We start from the raw sequence: 26899 nt of genomic DNA on the forward strand, positions 1-26899 counted from the left end.
GGGGGTGGGGTGTCTAACAGAGACGGGAGGGAGTGAGAGAGAGAGAGAGCGAGAGAGAGTAATGTTGGCTCTTTTATCTCTCTAACAGACTTTCTCAATGTCACTGTCAAGCCAGAGAGAGCCCTCAACCCCCACTCTCCTGTCCCATCCACACCTGCCAATTTCCCTCCCGTCTCCTCCTCTCCTCCTTCCCCTCCCAGAGGGGGATCAGCTGACAGCTACATCCTGGGGAGGTCCAGAGGCTTCCTGCCCATGTCCAAGAGCCCTGCTGGCCTCTGGCCTCAACCGGACGGACAGGGACGCAGATTTACTCCCTCAACAACCTGCATGTACACAGACATGTGACAAACACATACAAGCTGGAAAGAGGGTTAAGACTGACTTGAAAGACAAGTTGTTGCTTTTTTTGTCGCCCTTACTGAGGTCTCCTCCTTTTTCCACCCATGATAAAGGTGATTTGTGATTCTGGGCTGCATAAATAAAATCCACTCAACTCTATCTCTGCATCTAGATCGACTGATATTTGCCCTTGCAGCAGCTTGGAACCTGGCGAACATTGTGTAGGAAATGGGAAAGTGATTATTTAGCAGGCGTGGACCCCTGGGGCTTTAAGGGGAGCAGGGCCGACCTCACAGCAGACACCCACACATGCATGAATGAAGCAAAACACAGATCAGGATGGAAGAGAGCCTTTATGCAACCCAGCCGTATATCTGAAGACATGGAGCAAATAACTTGGAGCAACTGAACAGTGCAGCAATGTGTGGTTAATTATAACAGCATTGCTGTGCATGTCTCTGATGCTGTTGGCGCCTGATTCAAACATAAATAAAAATTGCCATCAGATCTGCTTGTGCATGTCGAGAAGTACATGGGATTGTTGGTGGGAAGGTCGAGCCCCCGCTGTTGGTTTTGGTGGGAACCTTAAGCTCCAGTATCCAGGACCAGCACAGTGTGGTCTAAGCGTTTAGTGAGTGGTTCCATCCAGAGCTCTGGTTCTGATTAACTCCCCTGATTCCTCGGGGAAGGAGGAGCGTTTTAATAGGACTGCTTTATAGGGAACTCTCCTGCCAGGAGCCGGGAGCCAGGAGCTAAACTGCCACGGGCCTCATTCCCTGATGTCTTCAACATAGGAGCTTAGCTCAACTATCTCTCGCTCTCTCTCTCTCACTCTCTCTCAGCATCTAAACCCTGCAGCTCAGCTCAGATTTCATTTGCACTCAGGACTACCGAGCTGGAGTGAGATTCTGCTGCCGGTTCGCAAGCTGAATACAGTTCTCCTGAGTGGAGCAGGGGCTGCTTCCTGTGTCAATAAAGCATGTTTGTGTGGGATGTGGAGCAAAAAGGTACAGAACATCCTCATGGTTACACTTCCAGGAATATGAAGTCCCTGCGTTTTTTCGCTACACCCTCATACGGAGAGCTGAGCTGAGGAAATTCCATCGTCTGTGAGACAACAATTATTCCTCACGCTGGCACCTTGGCCACGGAGCCGACTGTGGCTGGCACAGACAGTTAAGCCCCCTGCCTTTACCCTCCCTCATCCCTTTTAAGTGCTACAGAATGTGAACTGGCAGGGACACAGCGGAGGCCACTGATGGATGAAAAGGGCTGTGGGGTGAGAGGGGAGGATGAAAGAGGGTACACATTGCTGAGGTGCCGGCTGGGTTTGGCCAGTCACGGGGCAGAGGAAGTGTTAGCCGGCTGCTGCAGGTGTAGCAGTCACTGCCAGGACAAAGTCTCTCACTTTTAGTAAATATATCTATAAGCTCTGACAGATGAAGAGTAAGAGTACGTAGGAAGAGTTGGTTGATGTAATGTTTTCCAGTATCAACAAAATCTCCATGTAGCTTGTGTGTGTATGTCCTTCAATGAAGCCAAAACATCAAACAAACACTTTATTCAGCAAAGAGAAGAAACAAAAAAAAAGAGACTGGAGGGAGAATTACCTTGATTTTAACTAAACGAGATCTCAGCTGAGATTTCTGAATTCAAAAACTTCAGAACATCATACATTCACATCATCAAACATTTGCTTCAAAGCACAGCTGGAGTTCTGCTGGTGTAGCTCAGTCGAAGCAGTCAGTATTATTAATAAAGAAGCACCCCCATGTGTCTGCTGGTAAGGGAGCAATAGCTTCTGATGGAGGGAAGAGTGACGGATAAAACAGCCACGTGCGGACATTGATTGTGGAACAAGACTACAGTGCTGTACGCCCGCAGCAACAGAGTTACAGATCTAAGCGAAGTTACATAAATACTGGATGACAGACACAGACAGTGTGCGAGTCTTTCAAGAAACTCTGCAGAAAGATTCTTGGTTCGTGGCTGTAATGCAAAGTAAAAGTCTGTTTCACTTGGTTTTTATGTTAATATTTCATAAGCTCAATGTGCAAAATGAAAGACTGGGGTGAAAAGGGTATTCTACTCTGTAAATAAAGCACAATATATATTTTGAGAAAGGGGTTTCATACTGAAATGACTAGAAGCATTCATCTGTGTTTATATTCCTTCAGTTCAATGAGACTTAACAATGGTAAGGTAAGTCAGGAACTTCTGAAAGGAGTGTGTTGAATATCTGCAACACTGAAAACATTACACTACAAAAAGTGAGTGAAACAGTTATTTCAGACATTTAAACAATAGTTTTTCAGTTTTAAAACACTTTCAAAACTTAATTAAAGCAACTGTTATGAAGTGAGATAAGTGAGAGGTCCTTAAGTTTGAAACTGATAAAACAATGAAGTAATTTTTTCTTTTCTTTTTTGAGCCCAGGACCTCCTGGACCCCAAACAGAACATTAGGGTTCTGTTTTTTTTAGACATGGCACTCCATCCAAGAAAGAACAAAGATGTGGATGTATAGGTTTGTGCAGGTTAATAGGATTCTTTTGTAAATATGAATATACATAAATCTGCAATTAATTATTATTTTCATCCATGAATCTGTCAATCATATTCTTGACTAAACTGATCATTTGTTTTGTCTATAAAATGTCAGAAAATAGTGTAAACAGCCACAACTTCAACACAATTTCCCAAGGTGACACTTTCAACTTACTTGTTTTGTCCCAGCTAAAGTCCAAAATCCAAAGATATTTATTTTAAAATGCAATAAAACCAAGAAAAGTAGCACACTCACACATTTGTGAAGCTGGGAATAACCCCGACCCTACACAAATGTGAGAATGTTTTTGAGTGAACATATATGTGTCTGCAGTAGCTATCAAAACAGTATTCAAAGCCTTTTGTGTCACTTCCTTACAATGTCTCTTCTTACCAGAAACAATACTAATGAAAGGCAGAGGAAACAGCCTCAAGATCAATTGTTTTAGTCCAACACACACACAGTCAAACACACACACACACACACACACACACACACACACACACACTCATCCCATTGTAGTCTGGCCAGACAATACGCACGGCAAGTTTCACCTCTCGACCAGAAACACCCACAGATGCAGACAGATCTCAGTGTGTCCTGATGTGGTGTAAACATGTTCTGGAGAGCATTACGATGAGACTAAAGGAGGAGTGGGAGAACAAGGAGGAAGTTTTATTTTGCTGCTGGAGGAGCTTCCTGTTCAGGGACATAAATGCTGCTAAAAATAAACAGCGCCTCTTGTCCAGATGTGCTTTTTCGTTGGACATGAAAAAGGGACACAGAGAGAGAAAATGGGAAAATGTAACACACAGGGAAGGAGAGAAGCAATGTATCATGCAATTAATGGAAAGAACAGAAGATCCACAGGGGATTGTCTTCACCTGCAGCTAAGGGAAAGGACCCCAGATGTATCCAAGCTCCAAATAGGAAAAAAAAAAGACAGACATTGAGGCAACAGTGAATGACTCAGTATTAAATAGAGCAAAGCCTGCGAGCCAGTTCAATCAGATGACTCGTAGGTTGCCCTGCTTTACACCCTTTGCAATAAGGTTGTCTTTATCTCAGCTGACAATGCACTTCCCACTCTTTTGCTCGGCCAAAGTTAATGCTGCACGGCTCATTTGCGAACAACCCTCCAAACAATGCTGACAGCACTGCTGGGTGCTGTTGCTGCTGCTCATAAGGCATTTAATAAGCTCTATCTCCACCTGTAGCCTCTGAGTCTTAAGTTAACCTGGGGGGAAGTCTATTATCGTCAGGTCAGTCTCCATTCTCCTCTGCACTGAGCTTGGTGTATGCTTAAGAACCTTGACTTCAAATTTTACTTAGGTGACTAAAATTTTCATTACTCTCAAAACAATGAGTTTTTCTGTGACCTTCATCAAGTCTCTCTTACTAGTAGACCTAAACTTTAAAACATAACTCCACCTGTTTTCACACTGAATCCTTTTCTTATAATCTTAAGGACAGATTGGAGGCTACAGTGAGTCGCTATCAGAGAGTGACGAGACAGGCCGGGGCTAGCTGGTTACGGTGCTAACGTCAGTAGAAGAGAAGAGAAAAGAGTTAACACTGGTGTTGCTTTCCACCTCTGGAGATAGCTCTTGGTGAGTAAAAAGGAAGTTTGATGCTGAGCTTGCAACATTTCTTCTAGACTGGTAAGTAAGCAGCTGTTAATGCTTATGCTGGCGATGTAGCAATATCAAAAATTACAAATAGCTTGAGAAAGTCAAAGGGATTCAACCTCAGGAGATCATGACCGTCTGGTAGACTGGCTCACAAACAGAAGACTTTGGTTGTGTCACTACAATGGCAAAATGTGAAAAAAAAAAAAAAAAAAAAGCAGCACATTAAAAAAAAAAAAATGGTGAAGTCAACACAAGTAAATTCTATTCTCAGCAAATTTCTCCAACTGTTTTCAATCAGCCACCTCATTTGATTAAAACTATGCGCGTGTCCTTTTCATTCCCTCCTTTAATGTCCTCCCTTACATTCCTCTCTCTCTCTCTCTCTCTCTCTCGCTCTCTCTCTCCCTCGCTCTCTCGTGTATTTTCCCTCCCCTCTCCAGCTCCCTTCCACGCCGACTCCGTGTTCAGGATATAGCTGAACACACTGTTCCCCTCAGGTCTCATGTTTGTCTACTTAGTTTGGTATTCATTCCTCAGAATGAAAGTTACGCAGCGCCAAAAGATTTGTTTTCACTGCCATCATTACTCCCCCTCTTTTCATCTGTTCTTCACATCATTGTTCCAGCCACTTCACCCTTTACTTTTTGCATGTAGTCATTATAATAGCTGGAAAACATTCATTTGTGGGACGACCACATTGAGTTTTGAGGTTGAAGCCCTCAAACTCCAGAGAGAGAGAGGGGGAGAAAGGAAGGAGGTTTGGAACTGTTCAGCTCGGTCTGACACACGAGGTAGACAGCTGAAGGAGAAATAAGAGGCTCTCGTCGATACTTAATGTGACCTGATGGCTGGAGGTCATGAAATACCTCAAGACCGCAGCGTATACAATCAGCAGAATGGCTAGTGCATTCATCAGAGTGGCTGCATGTACATGTACTGCATGTCCGGTCTAAAAGAATCAAAATCCATTTTCGAACCAACATAAGATGCAGAGCTCACCTCCCAGGCCCATAGAAGGCTTGAACATGAAATGCCAAGCTTGATGGATGTCAGTGCTGGTCACATGGGCACACTCTCATTATTTGACATGTCCGTAAAAATAGCTACGCTGCTGGGATAGCGCAGAGGACAGTAATCCCCTGATCTCGCTCTACACAAGGCCACGGCCGCATCTCGTCCATGCCAGGCTGTCCAGATGGCGGGTAAGGATATCCATCCCATCTGCCAACCCCGAGAAGCACAGCGGCCAAGCAGATTACTGCTTCGCTGACACACTGATCTACTAGTACCTCCATATCTCCACTGAGCATAGACTGTTTGAGTAAGAAAGAAAAGAACGAGAGACAGAGAGCGAGGGCTTGCAATGACCCACTGGAACATTATGAGCGAGTGCAATGGTGTGTTTACTCTACAGTCTCTGGCGCACAGATGTAAAGAGAGGAAGGTTCGGTCTTTGTTGAACACAAACTTGCAGTGCATCGCAGTCTGGCCGGTGATCCCAGAGTGTGAATTTTTAAAGCTGGGGGTGGCTGATCAGGAAGGGAAGGGAAGGCAGTCTGTGTCTGTGTGTTACAGAGTGGGGCTAAGAGGATTAGCTAAACGCCTCTGCCTAGCCTGGATACCCAGAGCTGTGGAAATCCCACTGCAACCACAACCCCCACTCCCAGGCCAACCCACCCCTCACTAGACTCACCTCGCTCTCCGAAAAAACATAGAGCCTGTATCTCATACCATGATGGAACGTTAGCCCTGAACTACCGGCTCTTTGACCTGTATCCAGTTCAACCATGACCAAAAATGGAAAGAAATGAAGTCAACCTTCCACTGAAACACATGTCATCCAGCCTAGCAACAACAAAACACCAAACACAGAGCCTGCTATTCTCCAGATAAGTCCGGTCCTTTTAAATACATCACACAACAATTTCATATAAACGACTAAACTGGTCTAGACAACACACCAAAAACCATTAGGCTGACCAATCTAACAATAAAAACATTCCAGAGAGCTGCAGGGCCTCAAGCTAAGTCCCAGGAAAGATGGGTGTTGAAACGTCAAACATTTATCTTTAAAAGGGGCTAAAATTCTCCAAATACATCCATCTAATATAGACTTTGTGGTTGGCGGACCACTATTGAACCCAGATGCGAGCCGCCAGCTCAGGGAGACAGACGTGCCTTTAGACACAGATCCATCAACACAGCTTAGAGAAACAGCGCTGTCAGACACAGTGCCAAAACGCCTGGCAGCCGACTCCCCCAGCTGCTACATAAAACACAGATGCTGACGCCACGACCGTGACCATAAACTCTAAAAGCGGACAACATGGGCGAGAAGGAGCCTGGACAGGAACGCAGACCAAGGCACTCTGACACATGAACATGCAGACACAGAGAGGAGGCGGTATGGAGGTGGAAACAGAGGGGACGATCTCAAATATGATGCGGTTATTATGGGTATATATATGAAAATCTGCCCGCCCAGTTAAAGACAAGACAAACGTCAGGACAGGAAATCCTCTTTCATTCACTGCCCTCTCTCCCTGGATTCATCCAGAGGCACTGAATGAGAGGAAATGTTGCTTTCCTTGGCAGGGAAACGTCTACAGTCTGGAGAGTGTGAGTTAAAGGGGTGACGGGGTGAGTGTGTCAAAGGTAGATTAAAGGAAGGAGAAGAAGAACGCGATGAAACCTCCAGCTGTGCCAGCAGCTGCAGCTCGTCCCCAAACACGAGAGGGGAATCGGGGTGACAGTGATGACGGCCAACAGTTTATAGCCAAGGCAGCCCCCCCCCCCACTCCCCTGTGGTGCAATCAGCCCTATATGGCTGTGCAGACGCTGAGGCGAACAAGATCGCTGCAGGCAGACAGACACACACACACGTGAAGGGAGAAAGACGGAAGGAGAGGGAGAGAAACAGCCACAGAGACAGAAGCAGAGACTTGTTGAGCAAGTAATCTCAGAATTCTATTTATCTACCGCTGTTTCCTGAACAGTCTTGAGTTTGAGAGAGAGAGGAACATCTGGATGCCAATATATTTTGGGATAATAACTTTTACTATTGCAGCTGCCAGGAGGGTAAATTTGCCTAAACTATGTCTATGGGACCTGCAGCCTGGGGTTCAAAGGTTATTCCAGGCCACCACAAGCCAGGTCAAGTAAATATCGACATTCCTCCTGCCAAATTAATTGCTAGGGTTTGGAGCACACGAGGAGACCAACACAGCTCCCAGAGGAGAAATGGGATTGAAACGTTACGTTGGTTAAGAGCACCATGGGAAAACACACAAATACTTACTAGATGAAAACATAAAAATTTGACATTTGACATGTTAAAACCATCAAATATTTGATATTTTTGTATGATAAAAAATGTTCCGTCCATCAACTACTCAGCACTATACTAGGCCATGTTTCATTAGTTCCTCTTTAATTGTTTCAAAGTCTGTCGTCTCAAAGTGTTCCCTCCATCCCTCATACAGTCGGTGGCCTGAGAAAGATGACATTAATCCTAAAGTTAATGTCCCTGGGAGAGTAGCAGAAGAGTGAGCGGGCGTGTGAGTGACACACTTACGGGGATTTTATGCATCTATAGCTGTAAAACTCAATTCGACCATCTTTCTCGTCCCTCTCTCACTCATCTCTCTCTCTCTCTCTGGACCGTCTATCATTCTGCTGTTTTCCCTACTTTTACTGCAGACACACCTCTGCTTTGAAGTCCTGCCCTGCCATCCTCCATACCTGTGCTTTATTGAAGCAGGCTGACCCTAGTCTACCTCATTTCATCCCACAGTGCACGTGCACTCACATCGGGAATCATTTAACGAAACCTGATGTATCGCTGAGGCAATAAACTTCCACTGTTACTGGAGAGGCTATAGGAGTGAAACTGGTGACAATGTGTGAACACTGTTGAAGAAATGCCTCTTCAGTTATTTTCACCAGCAGTCAGTGGTCAGTAAGGGGTTGTGCTGGTACAAACTGTTTCAAAGCATGGTGGCATGTGACCTGTAAGGTCAGGCGGCCGGCTACCAGCTGTCATCCTTTGAATATCTGTCTGTGTGTGTGTGTGTGTGTGTGTGTGTGTGTGTGTACGTGTGTGTGTGTGCCTCTATGCTCGTGTGATTGTGTTTGTGCATGTGTCAGGAGCCTTTGCACGCTCGTCTGGGTGTGCAGGGTTTTTTTGACCTACATACTGCTCTCGACGATCAACTCAAAAGAAATCTGTGTTAATCGGCTGCCTCTCTGGCCAGCAGGGTGACAAAGCAGATCAGCAGACCTCATTAAGACCAAAGAAACAATAAGATCAGATTTTCACTTCTCTAACCCAGCCCCAAACAATCACTGTGCAACACCCCGTGAAGACAACAAATCGAACTGCCCAAAAAAAAGGTAGTGACCCCCACCCCCACCCCCACCACCACCAGCTCTTTCACAGTGTGTGACCTTGAATTAATTGAAAAACATCCCTCTTACCTCTAGAGTTGGTGGCCATGTCTGCCACCTTCTGAAAGGCATCTAAAAAGGCCACTGCTGCCAGAATTGTGGTCCTGTAAATACATTGGCACATGTTCACTGCACCGTGACTGCATAAAAGTGGCTGCAAATGTTGCACAAGTATCTTTTCACTGAGGTTTATATCGTTCATTGGGACTACTTCTCACCTGAGTTGAGAGTGCAGTTTTGTGGCCTTGGCACTGAAGTCTTCCCACACAGGGTAAGAGCTCTGATAAGAAAAGGGAAAAGAGATGAGTCAAATAAATATCTCGCCAAGGACATTTAAGCACACAGACATCCTCCTCTCAAACACACACACACACACATACAAACCAGTGAATGCATACAGATTTAAGAATACATAATGTTCTCTCCAACTTGATAGAACAGCTTGTTTAAATTTCAATGGCAGATTTATTCACTGCAAACTATTTTTCTTCTTTATTTACACTGACAAGATACTGAAATCCATATATGGCTACAATGACTCAAAGAGCTTGGCTTCTTCCCCCCATGGTTAGAAACAGGTTGGTGTATAAGCTCCGTACTCTGATGTGATTTAACGCTGGACACTTATGTTATTGTTATCCTCAATCAACCTGCACACCCTCCTCCTGCAAGTTGCTGTGAGCCAGTATATGTATACTTTGTGCATATATTTTTGGTGTGGTTCACATGTATGATCTGGGTAAGCTCTCATATTTTGAGCGCTTACATGCACAGGGCAGGTACTATAGCTGGTCTTTGAAAAATCTGGATTACATTTACCCCAGGATCATCCCACGCTGCCTTGAGCTATAAGAGCAGAAGCCTAACATAAAACACATTCAGGACTCGATCCCATTAGAGCAAGAGCTTGAGCCCTGGTGAAAGGACAGGAAGGGCATAACCCCTATGCGCCTCTTTGATGGAGAGGAACCGAAAGAGGCCACACATTCTGGCTATATATAGTCAGCATGCAATCTGGAAACAGTCTTGCTTTTCATCACTTCTGGTATAACTTCCATTGTAGCAATGACAGCGTTTAACTCCCACCTTCTCGAGCTCGGATAAAGCCTCAGCCTTCACAGGTGATTTAGGAGCCATCATCCCTAACAAAAATGTTTGCCATGAACCTCCTCCCTGCCTCGCTGTCTGCACTTGACTCCAACAGGTGTCTAATTAGCTTGTGTGGCCTGTGACTCCCAGAGCAGGAGGGATGCGCTGCCAAGACAGCTGAGGGAGGAGGGTGAAGAAGCGGGCATAGAGAACTACATACAGAGCTGCGGGGGGGGGGATTTCTCTCTTCATCCACACCCAGCAGCGCCCAGGGAGGTGAGGAGGGGTGAAAAGAGGGAAGGAAGGAGAGAAAGGCTCTTCCTCCCATGCCTTGTCATTCATACTGGAGGGTGAGATCAAAACTATCATCCTTAGAGTTGGCAAGGACATTTTTTGCTTTCACATCTACCCAACTCCATTGCTGATCTAATTCTTGGCTGGTGATTTAATCCAAGTGAATCATTTTATTTCATATCATCTCACCCCACACCTCCTGTATTACCAACTCCTACTCTTTTACTTCTTTTCCTGTAGCTTCATCAGACAGTTATATAACCAACAGGTGCTGCTTGAAACAGCACAGTACAGTCCACAGGAGGCTGTGTGTGTGTGCACTGTACTTCATCATATAAGTAGTTGTACACTATACTGTAACATTGTTCACAATCAGTGAGATCAGCACAGGAAAGCCATGCTGTTGCGTTGCTCCCAGGGGGTAAAGCTAGTCTGACAGGCTTGCGTGGCCCAGCCAGGCGGCAGGAATGAGGTCAGATGTCTGTCTCAGACAGTGGACATCGACACTGTGCTGACTCAGGGCTTCAGCTTCATTCATCTGTGCTGCTTATCAATACACAGACTGCCTTTTCTAAGAGCTCCTGTCTCTCTCTCTCTCTCTCTCTCTCTGACCCTCGCATGAGCGCAACACAAAAGGGGAAATATATGAAGCCCAACTGGGGCTGCCAATAGCTGAGAGCTGATTTCATTGGAGCCTGACGAACGAGGGTCCATAAATAGTCTGTCCAGCGGCACCATGCCCCTGTGAGCCAGTGATCAATAAGAAATCTGTTAGGTGGAAAGTGGCGCCCGATTCTTGACTTATTCGCCGTTATCAACACTTTGGATGGAAAGCGTCCTCCACAACGAGATGACTGGGAGCTGCTTCCAGGCCAGATGAATACGTTCACACTTTCCATCTGTTGTGGTGAACAACAACAGACCACCCTGATTCAACTTCCTTGACCTGACCCCTCCCCCAACACACACACACACACAAAAACACTCACTTGCATGTTGAGTGATAGATAATGGGAGACATCTAGTTCCTGCATAAGAAATTTGTTTAAACTGCCTTGAATGGTGGAGAACTCGTGTTTTTCACAAACAGGGTGAAACAGAAGTCTATTCTGTGGTAAGGCGTGGGTTAAATTTGTATTAAACTGCTTATTGGTAAAGTAGTGATTTCCTGCCACAAGGCCAAGCATCAGGAAGCACAATCAATAACCTTTCATGCCTGTTTCTGTCCAGGAGGTTGAGGTGATGGAGTCGGTTATTTTCTATCAGAGCATCCTTCCATGCCTGTCATTTAATCTAGAAAACCTTGGAGGCTGGGAGGAAGGAGGAACAGTTGCTTGAGGTCAGATCGCAGCCCAGAACATTTGCACTGTGATAACTGCATAAAATGTAAATTATCTGCTACTTTCGATTGTAATTTTCTTCTTCTTGTCGACTGATTTTTCTATTCAAAGTGAAGGGAATTCTTGATTAACCTGACTCTCTTGATGTTGATGATGTGGCTAGGTTTTGACCCCTGGACCAAACAGATGAGCCCCAAAACACTTAACAGAACAAAATAAACATTTTACTCTACCGACACTTCCATGCAAGCAGTTAGTATATGGCACACAGACTGACACGCCGGCTGAACTACTGTTAAATGTGGCTAGGACCCTGACAGACCTGCTGCACATTATGCTAATAACACAAAGAGAAACATGTTTCATCTCTCAATTTGTCCTGCAGCGGTGTTTCCAGTGGGGGAGCACCCGGTGAAAGAGACAAAGGCAGTAAAAAAAATATGCGTCTGATCAGCCACCGTGCAGCCACAAAGGTCACATACAATCCCCTGTCTACTTTAATATACATATGTGTGTGTTTGTGTGTGTGTGTGTTACCTTCATGTCGTTCACGATGGCCTGGAATAATCCACCCAGCGCTCCACACTCCTTCTCCACCGACTCCATGGTGCCAAAAACAAAACAAAAAGCTCGTAGAAAGACAAAAAAATCAGGTTAAATATCCGACTGGTGAAACGTTATTAAAACAGCGGACATGGAGATCTTTGTTTTGTTCATCCGCCCTTCGTTGTCCTCCCCTACAACAATGTAGCCCGCAGCGGAGAGGATGCGAAGCCGCTAAGCCCACAGCCAGCAGCCTGCGGAGCGCACAGACAATAAGAAATGTGTTGCTCGATGGCACCGGGGGCCGCTGCTCGCTCCGCCGCCGCTGCTCGTCTCGTCTCTCGGACGCAAGGAGGGAGCGTGATGGAGCAGGGGCGCGCTTTTGGCTGTGTTGAACTACAGCCGGGAAACGTGGAGGGCAGTGTGGCTCCTCATGACCACAGCAAATAACGGAGTGATCATAGTTCTGGGGAAGAGAGCAAGAGGAGGAGGGGGCACCACGGGAGACGGGATCGGTCGCAGGTCTGGGACGCGGGGACGCGCTCCGTTGTTAGTAGCGGAGCAGATGTCTCGGAGCTGGAGTCTCCAGTAATACGATCCATGGGAATGGAAAGGGGGCTGGTCAAGTTTTTTTTTTTTTTTCTTCACATATAGGCCTAGTGGTTGTGGAGGAGGAGACAAGAAGGAACACCCCCTCCTTTACTCCCTCCTCCTCTCCTTCCACCCCCATGCAAACAAAAGTGAAGGCTGTCTTCCCATTAAACAATTGACTGATATGCAAAGAAGGATTTCCTGGGTTTGTTATGTGTATTCACACACGCGTCTGTTAATGAGCATTTGCACCTCTCTGAGTGGGTCTTACTTGTTCTCGGGAAACAGTAACATGTGGGCCTTAATCACCTCACTTTGTATTAGTTATCCTCATGAATCCACATGCCAGAAGACCGGAGATGTCAATTCAAATGAAACTGATTTCTTGTGACCTCAATGAATAGTTCGACATTACATTAGGGTAAAATTGCCTATTGTCTTTTTTTCCCCAAGAGTTAACGGTAGGTGGATGAGAAAATTGATTGAAAGCAGAGACGACAGTTGAGAAAGGAGACGGCGCACTTACAATCATTTCCTGTAACTGTGTCACATGGGTTTCGCCACTTCCCCGCACCTATAGGAGAATGAGTCTGTTCGTCCCAGTGGGAGAAGTGAACGTGATCACAGACTATGACCGATGCTGTTGCCCCATTGTCACCGACATAAATAACGAATCAATTTTTCCAAATCCAGAAGCCGGTGTTGTATTGTTTGTCATATGTTTTGACACAAGCAGACATGACCACGCCCACTTAATTGACAGGAAGTGTTCACTATTTCTTTCATACCAGTGGTGCTGCCGGTAATTTGGTCGTCTTTTGTTATATAGTATATTTTGACCAAAGTGTCAAATAGATGCTTTGCAGTTTTATCAGGGGATAGTGTTGTGTGCAAAATGAGTTCTCTTAGGTTGCTAGGTAACCAGCTGAGAGTCTAGGAACTCGGTGTACCAGCAAAAAAAATTTGTAAAACTACAATGTGTTGTTTTCCTTTGGTTTTGTGCAAGTAAACAAACAATATCCAATATAAAGTGTGAGCTTTAGGTGTGCTGACAGGTAGGATTTTCTTACCCTTAGACAGAGCCATACACTGGACAGAGCAAGCTGTTTTTTGTTTCTGCGGTAAGATATGCTAAGCTAAGCTAACCACCTGCTGACCATAGCTTAGCTATATATTTTCCACGCATGAAAGGAGACAACAATTTTCTCCTCTGATTCCCAGCAATAAGCAAAGTTCCCCAACAATGTCTAACTATTCCATTAAAATAGGTTCAGATAATTTGTGGGATATAAAATTTGAAATGACATAAGCGACAATCCATTTAATCTTGTTAGTTTAGAATAATAAGACAGTCTATATAAGGTTAATGAGAGGTTTAGTATTCTACTATAACCCACCACATTCAGTTTGACAGGGAGAGTTAAGGGGCCACCAGAGTGTAATGTATTTTAACCGCATCATCACTGGTCTGTTATGGAGTGGCTACGGGGAGCAGGGGTCACCTCACAGCATTCCTGATAAACATCCTGTCAATTTATAACCCTGCACATCTGCCGCACACACCTTCCCCTCTCATCCCTCGTTTTTTTTTTTTTTTTTTTATATATATTTCACAGGAGAGCATCCACTCTACTGGGCAGACCTTTCTGTGGAACATGGCTCAGTCCAGCCAAAAACCGCAGCCCCCTTCAGCAGACAGACCAAACCCCAGGAAAGGTCTTTGCCATAATTTAGAGAGATTATTTTTATCAGTCATGCCTCTCTTTTAGCAGACCATTTCCTCTTCTTTCACGGCCTTTAGGTCATGTCTGTAAAGTTTGCAAACAAAGTAATTACGTGATGTGTTGTACCATGTAATAATATCCTTTATACTTCCTATACAGAAGAAAAACATGACTTCTACTGTGTGTATTTATAGAGCAACCAGATACCCAGCATCCTGTCATGAGAGCCGAGTCATAAACATGAATACTGTAGGAACAAAAGGAAACAGAATCACACAAAAAAAACACAATCATACTGTCTTTTTATTAACTTGTGGTGACTAGATTTAGAAACTATGTCTGGTTTGGTATCTCCTGCCCACGTGGACCGATATGAGGTAGAGACACCGGGACTACAGCCCAGTCCCTGTAGCTCTCACCACAGAATTCACTGGCATCTCTGAGAAAACAGCTATAAAACAGAAAATATCCCCAACACAGATGCTGACATTCCTCACCACCACCATCAACCCCCCTTGGAAAAAAAGGGTCTGTTCTGTTCTCTGCCATGTGCGCCTGCGAGAGTTTCCTTAATTCAGCAAGGATGGGTTTTAGTAAGGAAAAAATGCCACAGTTTCTGTTTCGCCTCAGTCTCCCAGTAAGGCCGTACAACTGAAAGCAATCATCAGTCCTAAACACATCAAGCTGGAGAGACTCAGAAGGTTTTGAAGGCTTATATAACCGTCTTTAAGGGCTTTGACTTCTGGGTACATTTTTCATCCACCATTGTGCGATAATGCCTGTTTGTTTTTCAGCCTTCGTGGTGGCTGGGTGTTTCACCTCACTCATATGAGAGACCGGAGGAAAACAATTCATCATTTCATTAGCAGGGGAAACACAATGGAAGCAATCTGGTATTTACTCAGTATGTAGATAAGTCACTGAAATCTGGATAACATTAGGTGTTATATTGTAACACTCAGTTATATAAGCCTATGAGGTAGGGACTTTGAAGCAAACGCCTGTTTATTTTTCTAATCTTGCCATATTTTCTGCCGCTGTTCCTTTCCTGCTCACTCTGCATGGCAAAGTCAGGTGCCCTCTAACCTTGACCCAGCCACACAAGCAGCTCCTCTCTTTACAAAAAGAGAAACACAGCGCGCGTGATACACTGTGACCTCTCACCTCAGAGCCAGGTTCTGCCCATGATTCAGCCCTTGTCTTGCCTGGTTTATCGCCCGTAGTGAAGGATAACATTCGGGAAGCTGTGACCCCACAGTGAAGCCACTGCTGAGGTCATCGCTGAGGTCTTGTGCCCACTTGACCAGAAAATCAATCAGGATTTATCATCGGAGTCTGGTCAAACTGTTATGTAAGTGATCTTTTGTGACACTTACTTTAAACCTTATGCTGAGCTCACCTGCAGGGAATCACAAGACACATACTATAGGTAAGGCTTCTCTCTTCCTTTATGTTAAGATCAGATCAACTTTATTGATCCCACGCAGGGAAACTGGACATACAGATTGTATGAGCATTCGTATTGACAGCAAAGAAGTGGATTACACAACATGTTTGAGAAATTCTTGTGGGCTTTTCAATACTTTTTTTTTTCTCCACCATGAAAGCTTGTCACCATTGGACTCCGGTTTAACAGAATGAATTCAAGCTGCTGTTCTCTGTATGTGAGGAAACTACAAACTTTTAACAGCCTTCTTTGAAGCCTACAGGGAGTGAGAGTCTGAAATGTTGTTCTTGTGGCATTGTGTTTAATGTCCTGTCTCTGCTTTCATACTGACAAACACTTGTTATCTTGATTGCTGACGTCAAGAATTACAAGTGTGCACTGAAGTGAGTTTTGTCCTGTGAGGGCTAATGGAAGACATAAAAGAAAGTTAGAAAGTACGTAAACTGCTCTGTTGACACAAAGTGTAGAGGTCTTTATTTGCCTCTGTAGGATTCTAACTTAATTTGGTAGCTTTGATGGAGGGAAAAACAGTAGGGATTAATCACCATTTAAATTTTTTTTTAACATTATGCTACTTAACTACAAATTGTGTAAATCAAGGGCATAATTTCTCACTACTTTTCAGTTTGATTAACTCCCTAAAATCTCTCTAAACAATGTTGTCTGACTGTCCAGCTGTAAAAGTCCAGACAAAAGAGGAATTGATAAAAAAAAAGTTGATATGCTCATCTGATTTGCCTTGAGTTGTTATTGTTATTTCACACTAGTATGCTTTACGAGCAGCAGTGAGTGATTTGTGGACTCTTTTTGCCCAGGGTTTGGCTGTTGAGACAGCATACAGACCAATTTCATTTATGGAGGTTATTGGGGCCGAAATAAAATTTAAAAGTAATTCCACCTAATCTGCACGTTTTCACAAAATGATTTCATCTATTTTTATTGGGGTTTTTTTTCCCTGAACACATTTCTGGAAATCAGCTTTTAGAAATTTGAAACCTGCTTACAATAGAAGATCTGTCATGTTATCTTATCATATCCTATTTTGTCATCTTTATATATTTGGCCGAGTCTTTACTGTGTGGCAATTCAGGTCTGTATTGACTGAAGTCTCAAAGGTGGGGTGTTTAGACAGATATTCATATGCTGTGTGGACGGAAAATCAAATCCAGTGGTGAGGTAAATACTCCTGTGAATTTAGATGTTGCTTGCATTAAAAAGGTTGCAGTTCAGCAGAAAAAAAACTCAGAAGGCCCAGAAGCTGAAGCCTCCCAGCAGCACGTGAATGCAGCAACATGGAAAACATCTGAAAACAATTTACTTTCAATCACAAGATGATGATTCTGGCAAAAAGTTAAGACAGTTTCATCATTTGCTTCTTCAATGTACTGGAACTCTTCATAAGTGAGCTGTATTTGACACTTCAATTTAAAAGCAAACTACAGTCATTTGTCTTGGTTCAGCAGCTGCCTCCCATTGCTCCTGTAGGTCAGAGGGGTTTGAGTGCTCTTCAACAGTCTAGAGCCTCTCTCAGTGTGACACACAACAACCCTGTATGTCAACACCGCACAGATGGACAGAGAGTTGTCCTGGGAGAGGGATCACAATGTGTGGCATGCACTCTTTGCATTGCATATTCCACAGCAGTCTTCAAGTAGAGGGTGGATGGCTAATGAATGAGCTAATGTAAACTAAACTGCCCCTTCTGCCGGAGATAGACTCCCCCTCAAGCCCTCTACATCTCTAGCCATCTTTTTCTTCATCTCCCCTTCCTTTACTTTCATCCACCCCTCTTTTCTTTCCTGCCCTCAACTTGTAATCTCCATGACATCTCCATGCTTTTCTCTTTGTTCCAATCTTTCCTTTATTGAGAATATTACTTCCTAAATCTGCCAATATACTTCTGTTTTTCACCCACCCCAAGTCCTGGTGCCCCCCTCAGTGGGCTCACTAGCTCCATTTGAGCCTGTGGAATTTCCTCTATAGTTTGCCTGGCAGATCCTGCTTTCCTCCTGAAGGGTCTCACAGAGTGTGCTTCTGTATACATCTCACACAGATCAGGGCAGAGATACTATAGAGGCCCAGGCACGTGGAAAGACGGGGAAAAAAGGGTTTTGAGGGGAGAGGAGTGAGCGAGTTAGACAGAATAGAAGACAGACAGAGATCCCTCAGCTACAGTGGGCCTATGTCGGGCCACGTGACTCGCTTTACTGGGTTCTGTTTGACCTCCACACACACACACATGCGTCCACCCGTCGAGCCATGCGTACGCGCAAACAAACACTGGGGACAGATACAACAAACAGAATAATACTGTAGCTGGAGAGCTATGAACCCAATTATTCACTCACTAAAACAAACAAATAGAAAACATCTAACTTTGCTAAGCTAAGGAAATAATTAAGCATTTTTTCCTCTCCTCTTGAATGTGGAAAACATTCATTGAGCTGGCCTGTGTTGAACAGCGCACGCCCCAAAATAAAACTAAATCCACATTTGACGCACAATTACACAGCCTTTTCTCGCTGTTTAGTTGCAGATGCATTTGCTAAAAAGGTTTCTGCTTTCATCTAGAATATAATCTTTTTAACAACATCTCTGACACATGTAGCCATGTATGAGGAAACGCAGACCCCTGTAAACTTGCCACAGAGCAGCAGCAGCAACGCAGATCCAGACTGACATCTGGAACCGAGCAAACAGTCACATGGTGAACATCATGTACACAGTTACATTGCTATGAAAAAATATAAATCTGTGTAAAAGCCTGCAAATAGACAAAGACAAGGACATAGAATAAGTTGACAGATTTTGACTCCCGGTAAAACTCCTCTGTTTATCGGTTTATTTGATCTCCAGAAAGGACATGACAGCACAAATTATTTGGAGAATAAATACTGTCACTCACGATGCCCTGTTGTTGTGGTTCATTTCAATTAAAACTGATGAGCTCAGAGGGAAATAAAGAGCTGCGTTTGCTCTTACAGTGACAGTGTTGGCTCTTATTTATCCAATCATCTGCTATCAGAGTTCCCTCTGTGAGACAAATGAGGGGAAATTGGAGCGTTTCCAAGCTCTATCGCTGTTGCATACACAGGAACCCACATTAGCTCAGAGGAGTGTGCTAGATGGGGAATCTCTGCAAAGACAGAGTTGATCCCTTCACCATGGTGAGATTCACGGTGATTAGCCTCCCTCAGACACATAAAATAAACACAGTTATAACTGACATTCCACTTTAGGAAAAGACAGTGACCCAGGTCAGATCAGTGTTTGGGCATTGCTGCCATTCCATGTATACTCCCTCCTGAGTCTGTATAGGCCTTAAATGTATGGATGCGTGTAGCTTTTGTATGTGCTGTATATTAAACTGTGCGTGCCAGACGTATCTGTGTATATGGGTGCACACATGCAAACTCGAAGTGTGTGTGTCTGACGAAATATGCTGCTTGAACCCAGCGTGTTCTGAAAATAAACCGCAGGGTCAACAAACAAGACAGAGAGAGGGAGTCCTTCCATGTGCTGCTGTGTGTGTGTGCGTGTGTGTGTGTGTGAGAGGAGGGGTTGTGGGGTAAAAAAATGTGCTTTCCCCTCTGTTTTCCTGTCTGCAGCGGGAACAGAACTCTCTGACTTTTCGGTGAACTATCCAGCAGAACCCCAGTGTGTGTGTGTGTGTGTGTGTGTGTGTGTGTGTGTGTGTGTGTGTGTGTGTGTGTACCAAGGACACAACATACACCCAGGGTTTAGTTTGGAGGAGTTCAGGCCCAGGAAGGAAACTTGTCCTCGTGGGAGTCACCCTTGGGAGTCAAGGATCTGGAGGTCACTCAAGACAAGCTTGTTAAATTCAACACCCGCCAGTGGAGAATGTACTGTATGTGGAGGAATGAGCAGAATCTAAAAGCAAACAGACATTCTGCATGAATGTTTATACATTTGCTTCTTGAAGTTATCAATCATATTAATTACAAAACTAAGGTTGTCAGCATTTACTGCAATACAATAAAGCACAGCAACAGCTACTATGACTCTGGTTGTTTGAGATAAATGCTATCTCATTACGCTAACACGCTCACAGTGACACTGCTAACAGGTTTTTCAGGAGTAAGTTTGAACATGTTCACCATCCTTGTTTACCGTGTTAGCTTAATTATCATTCAAGCTACAGCTGAGTCTGATGGGACCTTCATCAATTTGAAAAGCATTTGGTCGTAAACCAAAGTAAAGGACAAACCGACATTTTGAGCAAATGTGATGTGATCCGACTGAATAACCAAAGTCATTACCATCCATCCTTTGGGGACCTTAAATATCCGTAGGAAATTTCAAGGAACTGCATCTCCTATTTGCAGAGATGATTCAGTCGGGATTAAAGTGGTGGACCAACCAACATTACTACTCCAATAGATATGGCCGTGGTTTGTTTACATGCTGCCACCTAGTGTTAATTTGCATGTCCAACACAAAAGTGAAATGCCCTCCTTCTGCTTTGATGGCTGGACAACAGTTTGGGTATTCATATAGAATATGCAATAGTATCATTTAAAAGGGAATGTCACCAATTTTACACTTAAAAGCCACTTATAATAGCCAGCATAATCATGTCTTCAGTGGTTCTGAGGGAGTTTTGTCAAGTCTGAGGAGATAACTCTGATGATGCTATGTCAGTGTGGACTTTAAAAGATACTGACATGGCAGGAAGAATCTAGCTGAAAGATTATGGGAAATGTAGGCTTTGACCTTTGAACACCAAAATTTAAAGTTAGTCCTTGAGTCCAGGTGAACGTTTGCCCCAAATTTAGAGAAAATCCCTCAATGCTTTACTGAGATATTGCACTCACAAAGCCAAAGCCAAAGCCGTGTTTTGTGAGGTCACTGTGACCTTGACCTTTGACCACCAAAATGTAATCTGTTCATCCTCAAATCCAAGTAAATGTTTCTGTCAAATTTGCAGAAATTCCCTCACAGCGTTACTCAGCTATCATGTTCATAAGAATAGGACGGATGAACGGACAGACAACCTGAGAAACTAACGCCTCCGCCATTCAAATCAGGATGTCTTGGCCTCTTGTTACAGTTTGACCATTTCTTTTTTGAAGCCATCGCCTGTAAATCCTCCACTTTTACTGAAATGCACTACGAAACTGCTGGTGTACCGTGTCAAGGGCACCGAGTTAAGACTTCGATAACTATTGATTTCACAGCAGTATTCTTATAAAACTGTGGATAATTGTATATACGATAGTTGTTATAAAATAAATGATTATTTTTTAACCTCTACCACCCCCACCCTCAAAGTCTCCTTGTTTTGTCCTATTTTACTCTTTTTATTCCTACTTTCTTTGTATTGTGTATCATACCTCAGCATTTAAACATGTGCAGCTTTGACTCAATATTCTATGAGCCAAAATCCATCATGTTTTGTTTGCGAGAAGACTACAGAAAAGAAAAACAAACGTGCGTAATTTTCAAAGAGAATCTTTAATAATAAAAATACAGGAGTGGTGCTAGAAATATGAATTCACAAATCAACGATGAGAATGTGTTTTGTGCAACTTTCTGTTTCAAAAAAACAATATAATCGGATTTATGTATGTATGTATTTTTGGTTTGAAATGAATATGTGAATGTTTGTGCTTACCCTTCCGGGAATGGTTTTCATACAGTTCAACAGTGTTATGTCGTTAACATTAAGGCCACTGGGAGGAATGACAAGGTCACAACAGACATGTAGTCTTCACAAACACACACACACACACACAAACACACGAGGACATACCAAACAATTCTAAACAAACGTCTTTTAAGGACATGTGGTCACTGACAGGGAGATTATCTCACAAAATAAACTACGTATTGCCTAGATCTATTACCATAAAATCATATTTTACCACAAATACAAATGACTCTTGGAAATCAAACTATAAATTTCACCAGGATTCTTCAAGAAATTCTGTTTTCTCATAAGTCAAATGTGTCTATTGTAATTTCTTCATTTGTAATTAATACCAACTTGTAGGGAGTAATGTGTTTTATTAAATGCTCCTAAAACATATATGTACCATTCTGATTAAAATCAACTCATAATGCCTTGATTGCCCAGTTAAATATTTAAAAAATATTATTACCTGACTTATATAGCAACCTCAGCATTGAAAGAAGTGCTGAAAGGATCTAATGCTAGACTAAGGAAACAAGCTACTGGACCAAAAACATGCTGAAATTTACGACGACGAAAAATCCACAACTGGGAAATCATCAAAAACACAGCAGCTTGCACTTAAAAGAGAATATAGTCCGTGGGCATTCAATAAGTCTTGTGATCAAAGAGTCACTTGAGCACAAGATAAAAAGACATGTTAGTTTGTTCTGGCCCCAGGCTGCACAGCCGTCTCTTCGTGTTTTACAGTGAGGTTTCCTTGGATTCTGGCACAACTGGTTTGAAGGTCAAAATTTCTGTGAAGGTGTGACCTAAAGAAGAAAGAAGCACAGCAGGACAGCGATCAGTATATATCCCCAGTCAGTTACTGGTCTTTTTTGGTTACATGGCACCATAACCAGTCCAACAGCTCCTCCCCATTCATCCTTACGTTTCCACTGGTCCAGCGGCAGGTCTGTGTTGTCTAAGGAGTGGTCGTACAGCTGTGCTTCCGTCTCCTCCTCTGGTTCTCTGAACTCGGTGAAGTAAGGCAGCGTGAGAGCCTCCGCAGCGGTTACCCTGCTCTGCGGATCCAGCAATAACATTCGCTCCAGCACAGACATGGCTGAGGAAGGAGGAAAAACAGAGTGAGGAAAGAGTGTCAACAGGAACTGAAAATAGATAGAATTCAAAGGCCGACCGTGTCCTACCTTGTGGATTAGTTGTGAAAAACACCTTTTGAAGGTCTTTCTTTTCAACTTTTGGAAGACTTCTGATGTAGCTTTTGGCCTATGAAAAAAAATCAATACATTTAATCTAGAATAAATCATAGTATCTGAGGGGTGTGTATATGAATTTAAAGATATGCATAATGATTTTATGACAGTGCCAAATTGTGCCTCCAGTTCATAAACTTTGGAAGATTTGGGGGCACAATTGGGATGTACAAAAAAACCAGGGAGTTGTATGAATTGCATGTTCTGCACTCACATCTTCAGATTCCAGTTTTGATATAAATTCCTGAGTTGGTGTTCCTGTGATTTTCATGATCTCAGTCAGCTGATCTAGGTCTGACGAACAGGGGTCAAGGTTCAAAGATGATTCACATTTCGCAGGATAATTCTTTCATATAGATTCATGGGAGAATTGTGCAGTATTTCTGCAAAGAATTTCTCCATCTTTTGTCTCTTTGAACGTCCTGAAAATGTCAATGGAAAAGGTCAGGAAGATAAAAGGATACGGTCGCTGCCTTTAAAAAGAGGTTTTCCTTGCAGCATTTCCGCCATGATGCAGCCCACAGACCAAATATCCACTGTGGAAGAGACAGAAATCGCAGTTGATAAACACCACACATTTCAGATTTCCAGATATTCTGAAGAGTTTACAACAACATCTCATCGTAGGTCAGTGATCAACAGCATAAAATGCAAGAACTCCCAGAGTGTCTGTTGTACAGTGTTGAGAGAGCACCGCCTAGTGGATAACACTTATCATTACTCTCTGACTCCATTGAACTCAGGTGTTTCTAACACCTTCCACTTTGACTCCAAACCCAGCTCAGCATGAAACCTCCACTCAGCTGATTCAAACAATGAACCTGGGGTGACAGAGCCATCTTTATCTCTGGAACTCTCTCCCCATCAAAATAAAATACTCTCCCACCCTCTCTACCTCCCTGGCTCACCTACTTTTAATACTGTGTCTTTTCCTGCTGCTCCATTTTTGTGTTATTTTATATAAAGTGTGTTTGAGTGCCTTTAAAAGCCCTGTATAATATTGTATAGTAGATATTTATTATTAAATATGTCACAGAAGAAGAATAAATACTAATTTCTCTACTGACTGTGGCCTCAATAGACCAGAGTGCACTACAACCACAAGTGCAAGACATTTTTGGAAAAAGTAAGAAAGCAACAGGTCCCAGCCTGTTCTCTTGAGGTTCATTCTGAGAAATGCAGTAAACCATAGCTGAAGCAGAGGCCTTGGGTTAAGAGCATTCGACTTTGATAATAATATCAAATCCACGCTCCATCATGAAATAACAGGGGCATTCAGCAGTGAACATGACTGTTTGAAAGTGATTTGATTGCCCCCTCCCCCCTGTAATTAGTTCTACATTACCAGTCTGAGTGTAGTGCATCCAGCTCAGGATGACCTCTGGGGCTCTGTACCAGCGAGTCACCACATACCCCGTCATCTCACTGTCTGCCTGCCGCGCCAAACCGAAGTCCAAAATCTGACAAAACATGAACAGAAACATGGTAGAGTCAGACACAGCACAATTACATCAAGGTCATACAGTGAGGCTACAAATCTGGTAGTAAGACTTTAAGGACTTTAAGGACAGAAATATGTCGAAGTGGCAATGAAATTCTGTGCAGTGCATTGATGATTGTACAATCACAAATTGCCCATTTTTGATTGGAACACCATAAATTAAGTATTAACAGTTAAAGCGGGCTGTGGGTTGTGTTTGTTTGGGCTATGAGGGTGTGCTGTACCTTGAGCTCACAGTCTTGGTTGATGGCCAGATTTCCTGGTTTGAGGTCCTGCAAAAGTTGATATGAAAAGACTCAACATGACTGTGACATTGAGTCTGTAGCAAACAAGTGAAAGAAAAACTAAGCCTCAGTCATAACAGTCTAATAAAATGGAGAGGGTATACGTTTGCACACCAACTCCCTTTTCTCATTAGATAAGAATGTATGAATCCTTAGCTCACACATACTTGGTGGAAATGTAGCCTGCTGTGTGTGTGTGTGTGTGTATATATATATATATATATATATATATATATATATATGAAAGACAACTTACCCTGTGAATTATACCAGCTGAATGAATGTACTGTAATAAAAAAAATGCAGAAAAACAGGAATTTAATCAACAGAACAATTAAATTCAAGGAATAAATTGTCCACACTATATCATGAAAGCCGAGTTCTCCACCTTAAGCCCTTTGAGCATCTGATAAACCAAATACTGAATTTTTTCTTCTGACAGTCTCTGCAGCTTCATCAGCTTCCCCAGATCTGTCCCCATGAATGGCATCACCAGATAACTTTAAGAAGAACAAGATAAACATCACAGCTGTGAACACTTTACAACCGGCTGCTACTTTCAAGCTAGGTTAATTCAGTCCTACAGTATTGGCAGGGGCATAAATTGCACTTACAAATCGTGGAATCGGTCCAGGGAGAGGTCAGCAGTAAACACATCTAACAGGCCAATCACCTGCATAAGACAGAAATATAAATATATCGCCCAGGGTGGACATAATCTTTTGTCCCATAGGTCACTATTAACACAGATATCCTCTCGTTTCATTATTCTATATGCATGAATACTCAGATATCTTGATTCCATCTAGTCAGAACTAATAAAAAATGATCATGCAGCGATTAGGCTGTCTTACATTCTCATGCTTCATGTGTTTGAGAAGCCTCAGCTCCCTGTAGGCCCGTTTTGCAAAGAGCTCAGACTGGAAAGGTCGGTACAGCTTCTTGATTGCCACTTTGCCTCCTGTTCTGGAGTCCACTGCTGAGCTGAGGGCAAGAACACATCAGAGTGTGTGAGACAGAAATATGTAGGCCTAATGAGTTGATCTGAAACGTGACCAGAATGAGGAAATAATGATCTAGTCCAGGAACTTCCCTTTGACCTAAATAAAAATCATCATCTGAGTTTCTCTGAGTATATAACTGAAGATGTACTTTCTTATTTCGTGATCAGGAATTTCAGTAGGTGCTCAAAACCTGTGACCACACACACACACACACACACACAACACACACACTACACAAGTACACAAAGCCCCCTGGCCTGTCCCTTCCCCTCATCTGCTACATCCAGCTGTGATCTCTGGCTGTAGCAGGCGGCTCCTCCATGTCCAGCCTGTGTCCGACCACAATATTTCGGAGTTGCTCATGTGTTGTTAAGTCGCATACTGTAAGTCGGGGCAGTTTAGCAACCGCCCACACAGTCAATCATTGACAACAAAGGGCCGCATGCTGCGAGACGCGCAAGGTGCCCAAAAAGCAGCTCGTTGTGTCGGATATCTCTAAACTTGGACGTGCGCAGCTGCTTTAACCCACCACCACCCGCGCGCTATTAATGATTTCACAATCTTTAAAGACGACTAGAGATGTGAGGATGGCTGCGCTGAGGTGACGTTATCGGCGCAAGTGTCTCCATCATATCAGGAAGTGGGGCAGCATGTGTTCAGCGGAGCGCAGATACTTGTCCTTTTGTTTGCCTGTGGCACAGTGCGGCTGCCTGTAAGTCACCATCTGTTCCGTCGCTCTCTTTTGTTACCCCGCTCCACATAAACCAGCAGTGCGATCTGTGTTATTTCTTCTCCCAGTGTGTGTGTGTGTGTGTGTGTGTGTGTGTGGGGCGGTTTTCACTTACCATACCGTCCCGTACGCCCCGGTCCCCACCTGCTTCAGATCCCGGTACCGGTCCGGCACTTCCCAGGAGGTCTTGTTAACTTCTTGGCGGTAGTAACCGGGTCTGACTCGCTTAGACATTTTATTTTCTTAAAACGCAAAATAAGAAGTCTAGGAAAGATTGTTCTTTGGCCGTTTTTTTTGTTTGGTCTGCGGACGCTACGCACCCATTGTCCCAGATCCCACCTATGCGCTCACCCTCGATCATTGCGCAGCTCTGCGTGTCTGCCGCTTAGGGCGCAGCCTGAGGTCACCAAAAGCCACTCCTGCTGAGGGCCTACAATTAAAGGTGAAAGAGGGACTGGAATGCGAGTAACACGAGAGTAC

At 43.6% G+C, this 26899-nt stretch overlaps 2 protein-coding genes across 4 annotated transcripts in view; both read right to left on the reverse strand.

The window, feature by feature from the left end:
* mtss1la (MTSS I-BAR domain containing 2a) overlaps positions 1-12918 on the reverse strand; it is a 24377-nt gene extending 11459 nt beyond the window's left edge. Inside the window, exons 1-3 of one of the 3 annotated variants that reach the window (XM_023415516.2) lie at positions 12224-12918; positions 9182-9243; positions 8994-9067 (exon numbers count right to left, since the gene is read on the reverse strand). In XM_023415516.2, the coding sequence (XP_023271284.1) occupies positions 8994-9067; positions 9182-9243; positions 12224-12292 (205 nt within the window). In that variant the 5' untranslated portion in view covers positions 12293-12918. Of the gene's footprint in view, positions 1-154; positions 286-8993; positions 9068-9181; positions 9244-12223 lie in introns of those variants that run through there. The other 2 variants (XM_023415518.2, XM_087176405.1) reach the window with 2 other exon arrangements.
* An 8529-nt stretch (positions 12919-21447) lies between these two features.
* On the reverse strand, positions 21448-26883 carry mapk12a (mitogen-activated protein kinase 12a). The gene is made up of 12 exons (XM_023415469.2): positions 26535-26883; positions 25540-25669; positions 25300-25358; positions 25074-25185; positions 24942-24971; positions 24626-24673; positions 24246-24360; positions 23365-23436; positions 23115-23194; positions 22835-22913; positions 22576-22749; positions 21448-22456 (listed from the first exon to the last, which is right to left on the reverse strand). Exons 1-12 carry the CDS (start codon positions 26651-26653, stop codon positions 22389-22391), a joined length of 1086 nt encoding a protein of 361 aa, XP_023271237.1. The 5' UTR covers positions 26654-26883; the 3' UTR covers positions 21448-22388.
* Positions 26884-26899: the final 16 nt, after the last annotated feature.

The sequence above is a fragment of the Seriola lalandi genome, unplaced genomic scaffold (assembly GCF_002814215.2).
Source record: "Seriola lalandi dorsalis isolate HSWRI2012SDOR001 ecotype SW California unplaced genomic scaffold, Sedor1 jcf7180002054553, whole genome shotgun sequence".
Taxonomy (NCBI): domain Eukaryota; kingdom Metazoa; phylum Chordata; class Actinopteri; order Carangiformes; family Carangidae; genus Seriola; species Seriola lalandi.